Source organism: Falco peregrinus, chromosome 3, assembly GCF_023634155.1.
Source record: "Falco peregrinus isolate bFalPer1 chromosome 3, bFalPer1.pri, whole genome shotgun sequence".
Classification (NCBI taxonomy): Eukaryota; Metazoa; Chordata; class Aves; order Falconiformes; family Falconidae; genus Falco; species Falco peregrinus.
The window spans coordinates 108890121-108903802 of NC_073723.1; the positions used below are offsets into that span (position 1 = coordinate 108890121).

The following is a 13682-nucleotide window of genomic DNA, read 5'->3' on the forward strand; positions in this document are numbered from 1 at the left end:
GGCGGTGGGCAGAGGCGCCGCCCGGCGGGGAAGGAGAGCGGAGGCAGGCGAGGCGGCGGCACCACCACAAAATGGCGGCGGGGTCGGGCAGCGCGGCGGCCGTGGTGGCGGTGGCAGGCAGCGGGCCGGCGGGGCCTCAGGCCGCCGGCGCTACGGCGGCGGGATCAGCCCCGGCGGGCGGCGGTGCGCCGGTGCCGGGCCCCGGGGCGGTGCTGATCGGGGACCGCCTGTACTCGGGGGTGTTGATCACGCTGGAGAACTGCCTGCTGCCCGAGCACACGCTGCGCTTCACCCCGTCCATGAGCAGCGGGCTCGATCCCGACACCGAGACCGAGCTGCGCGTCACCGGTTGCGAGCTCATCCAGGCGGCCGGCATCCTGCTCCGGCTCCCGCAGGTAGGGCTGGGCCGCGGCACGGCGGGGAAGGCCTCGCCGCTGGCCGGGGGAGAAGGCCGCGGCGGGGCGGGCGCGGGGCCGGGCCGAGCTTTGGTGGCTAGGCCGCGGTGGCGGGCGGAGCCGGCACTCGGTGGCTAGGCCGCCATCCCGCGGCTAGAGGTGGGGGGGGGCGGCCGGGGAGTGCCCCTTTTGGCCGGGCTGTGGAAGGCGAAAGCCGCCGGCCCTGCGGCCTTCCCCGCCCGGGCGGCAGCGGGTGATGCAACAGCCTCCGGCGCCGCCCCAGCGCTACCGCAGCGCCCTCCTAACGCCGGGGCGGCGGGAGGGGAAGGCCTCTGGCGCTCCCGGGGGCTGCCGTGACCTCGGAAGGGCTTTGTTTCCTGGCGAGCTCCACTCCCCCCGAGTCTCGTTGCTCTCCTGAGCGTAAAACTTTACAGGCATCCTCTAGCTACCCAACCTCGGCCGCTCAGATTGTGTTACGAGTATATGCAAATCATAATATGATTAGGAAACACCTCCTCCTTCCACCACGGAACAAATAAAGTTTTTCTGGTATACTGCCATTCCTCCCAGTTCTACTGGATTCTAGCGTTTAGGGGGTATATTATTACTATTTTATTTATTTTTCTGTGCTTTGGCACATGTTTTAATACTTGATAAAAGAAATTAACGATTTTACTTACAGTGTTTGTGGTGTTGATAACATTTTGGGCAACTTAATCTGTTACAGAGGTAGGGGGTGCTAGTTTTCCTTAGATCCCACTGAATTTACTCCCGTGCCTAAATACAGCTTAGCTCATCCTCTGGGTCTTAAATCTGTTGAAGTCGTTCCAGGTAATGTCGCGTTGGAACTGGAAGTTGTTTTATTAATACCTGTTGTGATTTCTTCCTTTTCAGGTTGCCATGGCTACAGGACAGGTGCTATTTCAACGCTTTTTTTATACCAAGTCTTTTGTGAAGCATTCCATGGAGGTAAGAAAACATTAAAAGATGCATATGGTTACAAATGTTATTTGATCTGTTTTGCCACGTTAGATGTGATCAGAGTGTTAGTAACTAACCTTTAGATTTTACTTCTCGATCGGTATGATTTTTACAAAGCTACGTAGTACTGATTTTGTACAAATTTTTAGTATTTCCTTCTTTTACCACCATTTTCTCTTGTTATCCCTCCTTAAGCTGTTGGAGGAGATCAGTTCCTGAGTTGAGCAAAACATCAGTATCTTGCAATACTTGTATTTCAGCATGTGTCAATGGCCTGTGTTCATCTGGCATCCAAAATTGAAGAAGCACCAAGACGCATAAGGGATGTAATTAATGTGTTCCATCGCCTTAGACATCTACGGGAAAAAAAGTAAGTTTAGACTTTGAAATAATCGGAAGTATTGATGTTGTAGTTTAAAGTTTTTAAACTTCATGGGCCAGTGATAGGATCGTTCCCTGTTTTGTAAATCAATGAACATCTTGAAGAAATCCCATGAAGGAGAAAAGTGAGTTGACCCATTTTATTAAGTAAATGCTTTTGGTGTTAGAAGGAGTGATGTCTCTTTACATTTACACGAACACAGCCTGCATGTGAGTACTCTCAGAGGTTAAGATCGTCTTCAGAATTTGAAATTGTCTTGCAGAAAACCTGTGCCTCTAATATTGGATCAAGAATATGTGAACTTGAAGAATCAAATTATTAAGGCAGAAAGAAGAGTGTTAAAGGAGTTGGGATTTTGTGTTCACGTAAAGCACCCTCATAAGGTTTGTACTGTATAAGTGAACTTTATAATAAGCATTTCATACTCTGTAAATGCTTTGAGTAGACTGCCTAAATGCATGGAAGCTGTATCGTTTGTATATGATAATGCTAGTTAATTCGGTAAAGCTAGCATCTTACGTTCTCGATGTCTTCTTTCTCATTTAAGAGATTCTTACTAGTTGGTCTTGTGTCACTGCTGAAAGACGACTGGAGGTGGATGCAGATGCTAAGTATTCCATGAAGTCAAATTATATAAGCAGGTAGCTGTGGTGCTGGAAAACGTCAACTAAATGTAGTTTCTTAAGCAGAAAGGAATTTGGAGACCTAGGATTGTGATAGCCTATTACCAGAAACACTGCGTGTCATGATCAATCCTTGTTGGATACATGCCGAGGTTATTAAATCCTGATGAGCTATTTAGCAGTGCTGCTTATATTCTAAAAAGTACACTCAGATGTGAAGGACTTGACTAGAAATGAGATGGTTCTCAATATATAAATATCATGTGCCAGACTAGGAATGGTACTTGAAAGACACAACTACTGCAAATGTTTTAAATTGGCGCTTTAGTACCGTTAGTGTTATCCCATAAGTAGCTAAGTGTGGAAGAAGAACCTGCTACTTCTGTGACAGCAGGACTTGGGATCTCTAAAAACTACTGCTGTCTTAAAAGTCTTTTTAAGCCTGCTTGACTTAAATTCAGTCATTCGTTCATGTTACCATTCCCCCAGAGGACAATTGTACTTGTTTGTTAATTGGTATGAATTTTTTCTATTAGAATAGTCTTTATCTGCAACCTTGTTTTCCTTTCAAACCTAAGAGAAAAACCCAGACCTGAATAAACCAGCAACACACAACGTGTTAGATCTGTTCTCTGCAAAAAAATATATTTCTTACTGCTTATTGCAGCTAGTGATATTTTCTCCCAAGTTTACAGCTAAAAGGAATCGTGGGTTTGATAGGAGAACATACATAGTTTGAAAACAGTTGAAGACGAGACGAGACATCTAGATGAATAGCATGATGCCTGAGCTCGGAAGACGGAGAGCTAGGAAGGTCAGATCTGGTTGAGTGTCCAGCTTTTGCATTGGAGAGCAGAAGCAGTGTGAATAAATGCTGGGGATGTTGCAAACGCTCTCCTGTGGAGTGTTGTAGAACTTGGAAGAGAATAACAGATGCCTCATGGGTCTCCCTCTGAAATAAATAGGTGGCTCTCAAGATTCTTGTTAATAACACAATAACCCGTATCTTCCAGATAATCGTTATGTACCTTCAGGTATTAGAATGTGAACGTAACCAACACCTGGTCCAGACTTCATGGTAAGTTGATTTTCTTTGTTACAAGAGACCAGCAGGGGCAGTAGCAGAAATATGTCACTTGAGGCACTCTGGGCAGCATTGCTCGGATATGATTGTGGGCCACACCAGACAGCTCCACTGTTTCTTGGTGTGGCCCAAACTACTACCCAAATGTTGATCGGCCTCTTAAGTTAGAGGTGCTGTTTTAATGGTAAGGTAGCTTTCCACCCTGACTTCTCACTTCCCTCCTCTCTGCTTTCACTTTTCAGCTGAAAGGAAAATGTTGAGTGGGTTATAGCACTTTCTTGGTTTTTTGTCCTTCAGAGAAAATGATGTATAGTTAAAAACTCTGTTACTAGTGCTGGGAAGTGGCTTTTCCCATGGCTTGAGCTTGATTACAGGTGTACCAAAAACTCAGCACAGATAAATTTCTTTTGCCTATATGGACAATGCAAGATGTCAGCTTCTAAGACTGGATAAACTCAAATGTTTCCATGTTTGCCAAGAAATGTCCTCTGCCTTGTTGCTCTCTTTACAGTAAAGATTTGCTTGGGGATGGGAAGCTTATGTAAAATTCCAGGTCTTAAACTTAATGAATAGATTAATGCTTTAAACAAGAATGCTTTTTAAGAATACTGTGGTTTAAAAACCGTTAGTGAATCCAAAGATCATATTTCTGCTGACTGAACTGTCTGGTACTGTGACCTGTGTGTAGAGAACCAGTTTTGACTTTTCTTTTCTGTACTCTTTTAATCAAAGGGTAGCCTCTGAGGGTAAGTGACTAAGACTTCTCCTCTGCTGCCCAAGCGCTATGGTGCAGGGATAGCTGCCGTCTTCAGTCAAACCAAAGCAGGCTCTCCAAAGAGAAGGCTGACTCTAGACAGGTGGTATATACATGATAGTATAGTAACTGGCCAACTGCTTCTTGTGCTTACACTTTTTTGACTTTTATTTTCATTGTGCCTTTTGACTGCTGTATATTTGATAACCTGATTGTTGCAGTTCTGAAAGATTTTTAATGTTATGCTTCTATAACTGTTAAAATAATGTATTCTTAAATGATAAAGCAAATTAAGGTGGGATTTAAGTCTTAAAAGAGATGAATTAACACAACAAAACCTGAAACCTGCTGTCTATTTGTAAACTAGTTTGAGGAGACATTTGAGTACATATGTGAAGCTTAGAGTCAAATGTAGTGCTTAGAGAAACTTCCCGCTACCGGCTTTCCCAGTACCATTGCATGAAGTACTCGGATGTGACTACTCATTTCCAATTTTTTACTTGTAATGAAAAGAAGGTTAGGTGAGGAGGAGGGAGGAAATTTGCCTAATTGAGAAGCAATTCACTTGTTAAAATAAATTTGTGTGCTGATGCTTGTTGCTTCTAGTACCTGGAAACTGGTGGATATCCAGTATAATTGGTTTTTTGAAATGTGTGTTTTTACAACATTACTTTTTTCTTAAAATATTGTAACAAGGATTCATTTCCTCATGTGTCTGATTCTGAGCCCACAGGGAAAATATGCAGACCAAACTTGGAAGCAGGCATGTTATTCAATTTGGCAAATTAGAAAAAGGCTGTATGACTTCCAGATGTTTGACGTACCGCTTTTCTTTATTGCTTCTTTTGCCAAAAGGTTTGTGCTCTCTTTGTTGTGGGACAAGAAAAGTAGGTTTTGAAGTTCCTCTTTCCCAGAAAGATGAGCTGATGTCTATTTAGCATTGCTTCTCTGGGGTAGCAGTTGCTCTTTGTGTGAACAGGAATGTAAGATAACTGGGGCGGGTGGGAGTTTGATGCTTTTGGGGTTCAAGTTCCTTTTGTCTGTCCTGTGTAAACTGGTTACAGGTGTTTGGACTGTGGGCTCTGGTTAGGATGCCTTGGGGGTTAGTGAATCCTTGTATACTGGGTACCCACATGGTTAATTACTATTTTCAGAAAGCGTATTCTTTTGAGGACTTTCTATTGTGTCTGGTTTTAGCTTTTCCCCATCTGATACTTTGCTTGGCATATGTGCTCAAAAATCTAGATCTTTTTAAGCACGTCAGCTGACAGATTCAGAGGAATTTACTTTGTGTATTTAAGATTTAGAAGAATAATGCTTAAGTGTACTGACTGGAATATATGCAATATTTTACAGTTTTCTCATTCTGTGAATATTCATTTTAAGCAACCTTACTGAAATGGGACAATTTGGAAACCTTATTTCATGTGCCAAAGAGGAGATCTGCCTGAATACTGAGTATTCTTCTGAATTGATGTTCGCAAACACCCTGATTTCTTCTATGGCTGCTTTTTGCATCAAAAAGAATTCTGTTTTGGATGGAAAAAAACGCTTCGGAAGGAAAGGGAACCCCTTAAATCTCCAGTGGAGGTTGACGTGTGCCGAAGTGGACTGCGTTTTCATGGGAGGACTACTACAGGAGCTGCAGCTTTCAGCAAACCATCTGGGTTCAGCCGTATTGCAGAGAAACATGTGAACCTAAAAATCTATATCTGAGTACTTCAGATTATATTGTATGTTGTCTTGATGAAAATAACTTTGTCTGTTGCATGAGAGCAGGCCAGTAGAGATCCAGAAGGAAAAGTGAAGTTAAAATTGGTTCTCTTTTCACAACTGAATTTTCAGCAGCCAGTCAGTCAGTCAAACTTAATTTCTGTCACACATCCCTCCCATTGAGGGATTTTTTTTTTTTTTTTTTTTTTTTTTTTTGTAAAATCATTCAACTTTTCTTTAGATTTACAGGAGTATAATGTTGAGGTCTAGTCACTGAATGCAGAAAGAAATAGTCCTTGTAGAAGTAAAAACAAAAACCAAAAAAACACAAGCAACTTTGCAGTGCCATGCAACTTTCCTGATATCCTGTCTTTCAGGAACTACATGAATGATAGCTTGAGAACAGATGTCTTTGTAAGATTCCAGCCAGAAAGCATTGCCTGTGCATGTATTTACCTTGCAGCTAGGACGCTGGAGGTGAGCCTGCAGTTCCTTTTAATTTCAAATTTGTTAGGTGTTTTAATAGAAGCAAAAAACTGAGCATGCCTTGCCTTCCCTTTCAGATTCCACTTCCTAATCGTCCACACTGGTTTTTACTCTTTGGAGCAACAGAGGAAGAAATTCAAGAAATCTGCTTAAAAATTTTGCAGCTCTATACTCGGAAAAAGGTTTGCTGGTTTTTCATATTGTGAGCGTTCATTAGAGGCTGCAGCTTAGGACATGAGTTGGGAAACCTTATCCCATTTGAAACTAGCTGCAAGCCTGGTACATGAAGTGGAACAGGATAGTTCTAGTGTCTGTGTCTCTTTAGATTTATTTATTTATTTCCCCCTCCCAGAAGTGAGTAAGCAGAAAGTTGAATTTACAAAGTTTTGTCATAAGTGGTCCTCCTGTGTTCACAGGTTGATTTATCTGATCTGGAAAGTAAAATAGAAAAGAAGAAATTAGCTATCGAAGAGGCAAAAGCACAAGCTAAAGGTCTAGTACCTGAGGGAGCCCCAAGTTTGGATAACACTTCAGGATTTTCCCCTATCCCGAAAAATGGTAAATAGTGGATAACTTGTTTTTAATAACTTTCTCATCTTAAATATGTATTTACCCCTTTGGGATGCATAAACAGTGTGGGTTTTATTTTTTTAAGCTGGCTTTAACAACTATTCAAATGTCAGAGTTTGAATAGCATCATAACTTTGTAATTTCTTGAAACAAATAAAAGGCTAAAATCCAGTAATTCTAAAATTAAGGTTTAAACTTCTGTAGTACAGGGGCTTGCTATTATGTAGTTCTGGCAACAAACTCAAACAAATACTTGGAACTGGCATGTTATGCTAAAGCAATACTGAAGCACAGGTATGATTAGGATCTCTGGCAGGAGTAGTATTTTTTGGGTGATGGGTAGGGAATATTTTCCTGCATATTCGGTCAAAAGTTTCCGGTCTCGTACATTCTGCCTAGGAGATAACAATTACCATCTTCCTCCTCAGTTTACCTTTAATAAGATACTGGATGATGGGCGGGAAAAAGAAGTTGCTGTTCTACCTTCCTGAAGTGGCTTTGAAAGCAATGTGTTACTGTTGCAGTTAACTCCTTGGCGTTCCTTCAGTGTTTGGGCAGAAATGTTTCAGGTTAACTTCTGCCTTCTGTGAACTTCTTCAGTTCTGCGTCACGTGGGTGGCTGTGTGGGCATGCATGTGTGCACATACATGCAAACTGCACGTAGTACTGATTGTTACAAAGATGGGGAAATGGGGCAAGGGGAGGCTTCAGTCCTTCTTTCAGTCGCTACTCGTACTTTCAAGATAAGGTAACAAAGGCTTGTTTTTCTAGAGTCTCCAAAAGAGGTTAAAGGAAATAAACCTTCACCACTACCGGTTCAGGCAATGAAGAATGCTAAAAGGAAAACAGAGGGAGCAAAAAGAATGAGTTCAAATAGCCCAGTAAACGGGTAAGGCTTTCAAATTGAGGAAGCAGATTTTTTTTTTTTTTTTTTTCCCCAGCCCTACTTTAAGCAATGTAACATTCTGTTTATTCTCTCTTGCAGCGTTCAGAAAGGAAGAGAAAGCAGAAGTCGAAGTGGAAGTAGAGATCAAAGTTATTCAAGATCACCGTCCAGATCTGCATCCCCTAAGCACAGGTATGTACTGTCACAAAGGCAGGGTATGCTGCAAAAAGCTCCCAGTTTCAGAGGGTGAGCTTTGGTAGTTTCTCAGCTGCGGGGGCTGTGGAATACCAAAGCAGTATGTGCTGCTAGTTAAAACTCCAGAAATGTTATGGCTAGAAAGTTGTACTATTTTGGCTCACAGGTCAAGGGAGTTGCTGTCTCTGACCTTGTCATACCTGTGCCAAACAGGCTGAAAGAGTGTAAATATACTGTGACATTTTCCACTGTCAGCCTGTTTTATTGGTGACACGTGGCCCACCGAGCAGCAGGGTTTGTGTATCGGTTTGGGGTTTTTATATGTAAAGTTTTATATGTACAGTTGGGTGTTTGTGGCTACAGCCTTTATGGAGTTACCTTTTTACTAAACTGTACTGGAGTAGTTAAACCATTTTCCACAGTAGATGAACCTTTCACTCCAGCCTTAGTCTCATTGGCTGTTGTTCCTACAAAACTTTTAATTCATAAAATAAAAAATGATCCTGTTTTGTATCCAGTTGGGAGTATCTAGTAAGAGATTCTTGCCCTTCAGTCAATGCAAGTTTGGCGGCTTATTCAGCAGTCCATCCCATTGGGTTTGGGTGGGTACTGACAAAAGTATGGCTTTGTGTTAATGTCTGTGCGGGAAAAGACCAAAGCTAAAATCTGCTGATGAAAATTCTTCAATTTTTAATTCAAAATTGCCTTTTAGTAATTACCTGAATGTAATGGAACATCTTTAAAATCTGCTTTCTGTACTGCCTTTGCCTTTAAAGTTCAGCATATAACCAATGATACATACCCATAAAGGGGAAATCAAAGAGACAGAAAGGAACATAAACTCCAAACTTGGGTGTTTTGGTGACAGTATAACCATAAGCGAAGCAGGAGTAGGTTTACCTTTTGTCTCATTGTTGGTAGCACTTTGAATCTGGCAGTTACTCTTAGCTATTCATGCTTGTTTTCTGAATAGTGAAGGAAAAAACCTAAAACTGAGACAGGACTGCTATACACCAAACAGATACGAGTTTCTAAAAATCAGTATTTCTAATGTAACCAGATGTGGTCAAGCCTAGGACACAAAATTAGTTATCATGGGGTTCTGAACGACAAAATACAGAATTAAGTGCCTGCTCTCAAAGTGTGCTTGCACACCTTGGCTCTGCAAGTGAGAAGCATTTGTCTGTATGGTACTTGAAGTGTGTATATATGTATTGGGACTACCTTTAGGTGCTAGTAGTATCACAGAGTAATTCTGTGTAATATTAAGAAAATCCTGTTTTCTCTCCTGTTCTTTTCTGTTTCCCTAGGAAAAGTGAAAGTTACTCTACATCAAGCGGTTCCAAATCCCACAGCCGTTCCAGGAGCCGCAGTGACTCTCCCCCAAGACAGTTCAACCACAGCTCTAGCTACAAAGGCTCCAAGGTGAGAAGTTACAAGAAGTCAAAAGACTACAAATACTCAACGCACAAGCCACGGAAGTCACGCAGCAGGAGTTCATCGCGTTCCAGGAGCCGATCCCGGGAGCGCTCTGACCATTCAGGGAAGTACAAGAAGAAGAGTCACTACTACCGAAATCACAGGCATGAGCGTTCACGCTCCTATGAGCGGGCAAGTCATCGCTATGACCGAGACCATCCTGGCCACAGTAGGCATAGGCGATAAATAAAGCAAAAAGTTCTTTCCTTTGGAATTTAAGCAGTGGAGCTCTTCTCTGTTTGAACTTTGCAGTATAGGGTTAACCTGGCTTGTAAACCACCTAGCTTGAGTAATGTCCATTCTGCTGGCAATTCTGTACTTGCTGTCGTGAATCCAAAGGAGAGACACTAACAGGATGGGATGATGTGAAAGGCTTAATCTGATAAATGTCTTGGTGACTGTTCTGCTGGAGTGTCACCTAATAACAGTGCAGAACTTCTCGCTGGATGCTCCTACGCCTGCTCTTTAGCAATTTCCATACTGTAGTGCAGTGGAGTGTTGTTTGGGACTTCCAGTTCTGCAAGCAGGACCTCCATTGCTCAGTAGTTGGAATGCTGGGCTGAGCAGTCCTTCCCTGTGGAACTAGAAGGCTCCAGACAGTTCATAAAAACCATTGGAGTGGCTTGGTGCTAACAAAGCTGTCTTTTCATACTGACTCAGTTATGTTGTACAAATGTTAAGGTGACTATTTTAGAACTGTTGCCTATATTAGGTTATATATGTGTATATATGTTTTGCAGTGTTACAGTATGGGAATATGGCCTTACTAGCCTTTACACTTTATCCACAATGTAAATAAGCATTTGTTTAATACAGGTGGAAGATATATACAGAAAATTCAAAACTTGAATTCTATCAAAAGACTTGTGTAGAAAATTCTGATAAATGTGAAAGTATTTAGCTCTGTGTATTGAGAGTAGTATATTTTTATCTGTGCAATGCTGTGTGCGGGCCACCAGCTCATAAGACGTTTCCTATATATACATTTAAAGTGGTTTGAAATTCTTTACTCAGGATCTTTGACACTCTGAAGAATTAGTAGTTTGTCAATCTGCATGCTTGTTGAAGAACAGAGCATTTAAAAAAAATAGCAAAAACCCCACAGCCCAGTAGTATCAGTTCTAGTGGTATATCTGAGCTGTTACTCTCATGATCCCTAATTTCATTAAAGTATTTGATTTTCTATTACATTTACTTGATAGTAGTTTCTTATGAGCTATACCACTGTGCCTACTCATAAGGAAAGAAATTTGGTGCTGAAGATTCATCAAATTGTAGTAGATTTAAGGCTAGCCTAAGTTGTTACTCCCTGAACACAGCTATAGTAGGTACCATGCTGGGCCCATCCTGGAGGAGTAGATGGTGTGCTGTGTGGAGTAGGGTGCTATTACTTGAGCCTTTCAAGCTCTGCGAGTAGATCTTACTAGAACCACTGCCTGCTTGTTAAACTTACTCTGTCCCCTGCAGAGGAAACAAGATGCATGAGGTTTTTTTCTGCTCAATCTTGTAGATACCTCAGTGTGACCGAGTCTTCTAACGCTTTTTTTAAATTCAGCCCAATCTGATGGCAATTTTCTTAATGTGGAGTGTAGAGGTAAAGCAGCTGAAAGGATTTGCAGTCCGCCTTCCTTTTAGCCAGCCTCTAGTCTACCGATTTCCTGAGCTGGAGGTTGGGTAGGATTATTCTGCGTAATCACCAGTGGACCTGATTGTGAACTTGACTAATCCTTGTTTGAACTAAGTCATGCTTTTGACCTCTGCAGCAACCACTGGCATTTTATTCCATAACAGGAATTACTACTTTACACAACACGGTTACTTGTTCTAAATGCATCACTGCTGGATGGTTTTGTTGGGTGACCCTGTTTGCTGTGCAGAGAGAAGACTAGCTATTTCCTGGTCACCTTGCTGTAAGTAGTATGTGTGTAGTCCTTTACCATAGTTCTGATTACATCTCAGCTGAGAAAAGACAACTAATTGAGATAGGCAGCGTGTACAAGGAAAGCTTCTCGGAGCTTTGGCAGAGTCCTGCTTGGAATGCAAGTTAATCTGGTCCTGAATCTGCAAACTATCTGCCTTCGCTTGACTTGCACAGAGGTGGAAACTAATTATTTCATACTTGGTATGCTAGATAATTGAGTAGTACTCAAAGGAGCTCAGACACAGTGTGATACGAAAAGCAACTTTGATCTATTCAGATATGAACAACCTGAAGTAACAGTGTTCTCTAGAGAGTTCCCATTTTAAGTCTTTCTGATTCTTACTACATGTATATTACTTGGAGCAGGTCGACCTCAAAACTGTGTTTATTAATTCCAGTTCTAAAAGGTAGTCAGCGTTTCCCTGTTTAATTACTTCATTTTGCTCTGCACGCTTCCAGAATTGCCTCTTGCCCAGTTCGTGAACTGAGCAGCGTAGGGGGAGGCAGGTTTCACAGCTGCTGCCTCCTCCGGAAAGAGGAATTACCTTAGTTAAGTCTCAAGTCTACTAACTACAGACGTGACCTTCCGCCGGTGCAAGTAGCATGGACGAGGATTAAGGTAAGACCCAGGCTATGAACACTTTTCTACACGAACATAGTGTCACTTGGCACAAAAATCAGCAGCTGTGCTCTATAAACTACTGTGCTGCAGTACAGTGCTAAATAAATAGTAATCCACTTTTTAGTACATTTGTTAAAATCTGGAGAGGAAAAAAAAGAAACCCACAAAGGAGAAAGTGTGTATGTTTTTGCATTAAAGTGGTTTGGTTCCAAAACAAAAGGGATTATATCACAGGATTAAAAGACATCCTGTTCTAGGAGAGAACAATCTGTCTTTACCGGCAAAAAGCCCAACACAGACCGCTCCGCAGAATGTCTTGGCAGCGAGGTGGGTTTGGGGGAAGGTGCTGCGAGGAGCTCGACGAAGCGTAAGAACGGTTGAAGTGCAGGGGCTGGGTGGGTGTCGATGTCAGAGGTGCAGAGGGTGGTACGGCACGCAGCCCAAGGGCAGGCGAGGGCTGTTCTGCTTCGCTTAGGAAGTCCAAGATTAGAGCGTTACCGCGTGTATTCAGTAACTCGGGGGGATTTACAAGCAAGTAGTTCTCCAGCATGTGCTGTGCTGAGAACAGTGCTATCTGTCATACTTCACTCCGAAAATAACCAGATCGGCATTCCAAAGCAGTCATTGCAGAGTTTCGCTTTAAGCTTTTTGCAGTGGTCAATTTACAAACCGTTGGAATTAAATCTGGATTTCCTTGAAGCTGGGAATCTTGGGCATTCTGTTAGTTTAGGCACCTGGCCAGGCGATACCAAATATAACATCCAGCAAGCCGCAGAAGTCTGTGGGATGGAACGTGCGTTTCTCTCACTTTAAAGTGTAGATGGCAGATAGCTGGATTGCATGAACAGTGATGACTCGTCCTCTTCGCCCGTACAACAGGGAGCAAACTGCACAGGTAGCAGCTACGGGTGATCTTGGGGAGATGACAGAACAGCGGTTCATGAGAAACTTGCACCTTGATGCGTGGAAAAGAGAAAATGGGCTCAGCGCCAGCTCCTGGGGTGTGAAAATGTTTGGAAGTGGATGAACATCTGTGGTGGTTTTGATGCAAGCCGGCCCTGGGGAACTGTTGAGACAACTCGGGGAAGTAAGTGCTGCCGATTACAAGCAACTCAGAAGCTGACAGCTGATTCCCTTTTCTTGGAGCCAGGTTGCATTTGTTCGCCTCATCTTTCGTAAGCCCAGTTCCTGTGGTGGGCGTCAAGTGGATGTGATTGGGCCCAACACTGTAAAAGAACCTGGGGAAAAAGAAATTGGAGAAAATGTTAAATACCGTGTCAAGTCATTCTGTTGTTCCTTACCTGTGCTTAGTGCCCTCTTGGAGCCCCTTTTTGTTTCTGTACGTCTGGTTGTCGGTTGATTTTTTTTTTTTTCCTGATGTTTCCTAAGGAGCTGAAAAGAGCAGGGATGCTTTTGGTCTTATTAAAAAACTTGTTTCACCTGAGGGTCATCTGATGGGGTAGCAGTGGGAGCCCACTGGTATCTGGCTGAACGGTGGTGGTTCCTGTGAAATGATAGGATGAGGCGGTCTGTACCCTCACTGTGACTTAAGAAATCACCCTGCTGTCAGTCCCACACGTGAGCTTTTGGG

General features: G+C 42.7%; 1 protein-coding gene across 4 annotated transcripts; it reads left to right on the forward strand.

Moving 5' to 3' along the window:
- The first annotated feature begins 14 nt into the window (after positions 1 to 14).
- CCNL2 (cyclin L2) lies at positions 15 to 10738 on the forward strand. Of its 4 annotated transcripts, XM_055798577.1 has the most exons (11): positions 15 to 395; positions 1290 to 1364; positions 1637 to 1746; positions 2021 to 2141; positions 3395 to 3459; positions 6310 to 6409; positions 6496 to 6600; positions 6835 to 6976; positions 7760 to 7877; positions 7974 to 8066; positions 9380 to 10738. In XM_055798577.1, exons 1-11 carry the CDS (start codon positions 72 to 74, stop codon positions 9732 to 9734), a joined length of 1608 nt encoding a protein of 535 aa, XP_055654552.1. In that variant the 5' UTR covers positions 15 to 71; the 3' UTR covers positions 9735 to 10738. The 4 variants fall into 4 exon arrangements, with proteins under 4 accessions (XP_055654552.1, XP_027643359.1, XP_027643357.1 ...); XM_027787558.2 differs by lacking the exons at positions 15 to 395; positions 1290 to 1364; positions 1637 to 1746 and adding an exon at positions 4198 to 5952 and having other exon boundaries at positions 2021 to 3459; XM_027787556.2 differs by lacking the exons at positions 15 to 395; positions 1290 to 1364; positions 1637 to 1746 and adding an exon at positions 4198 to 5074 and having other exon boundaries at positions 2021 to 3459; positions 5576 to 6409.
- Positions 10739 to 13682: the final 2944 nt, after the last annotated feature.

What these genes read in the sequence shown, in the direction of transcription:
- CCNL2 (XM_055798577.1), top strand. Translation starts at nt 72, where the DNA reads ATGGCGGCGGGGTCGGGCAGCGCGGCGGCCGTGGTGGCGGTGGCAGGC. An exon ending in TCCTGCTCCGGCTCCCGCAG is followed by an intron (nt 396 to 1,289) that starts GTAGGGCTGGGC and finishes CTTCCTTTTCAG; the next exon opens with GTTGCCATGGCTACAGGACA. An exon ending in AGACATCTACGGGAAAAAAA is followed by an intron (nt 1,747 to 2,020) that starts GTAAGTTTAGAC and finishes ATTGTCTTGCAG; the next exon opens with AAAACCTGTGCCTCTAATAT.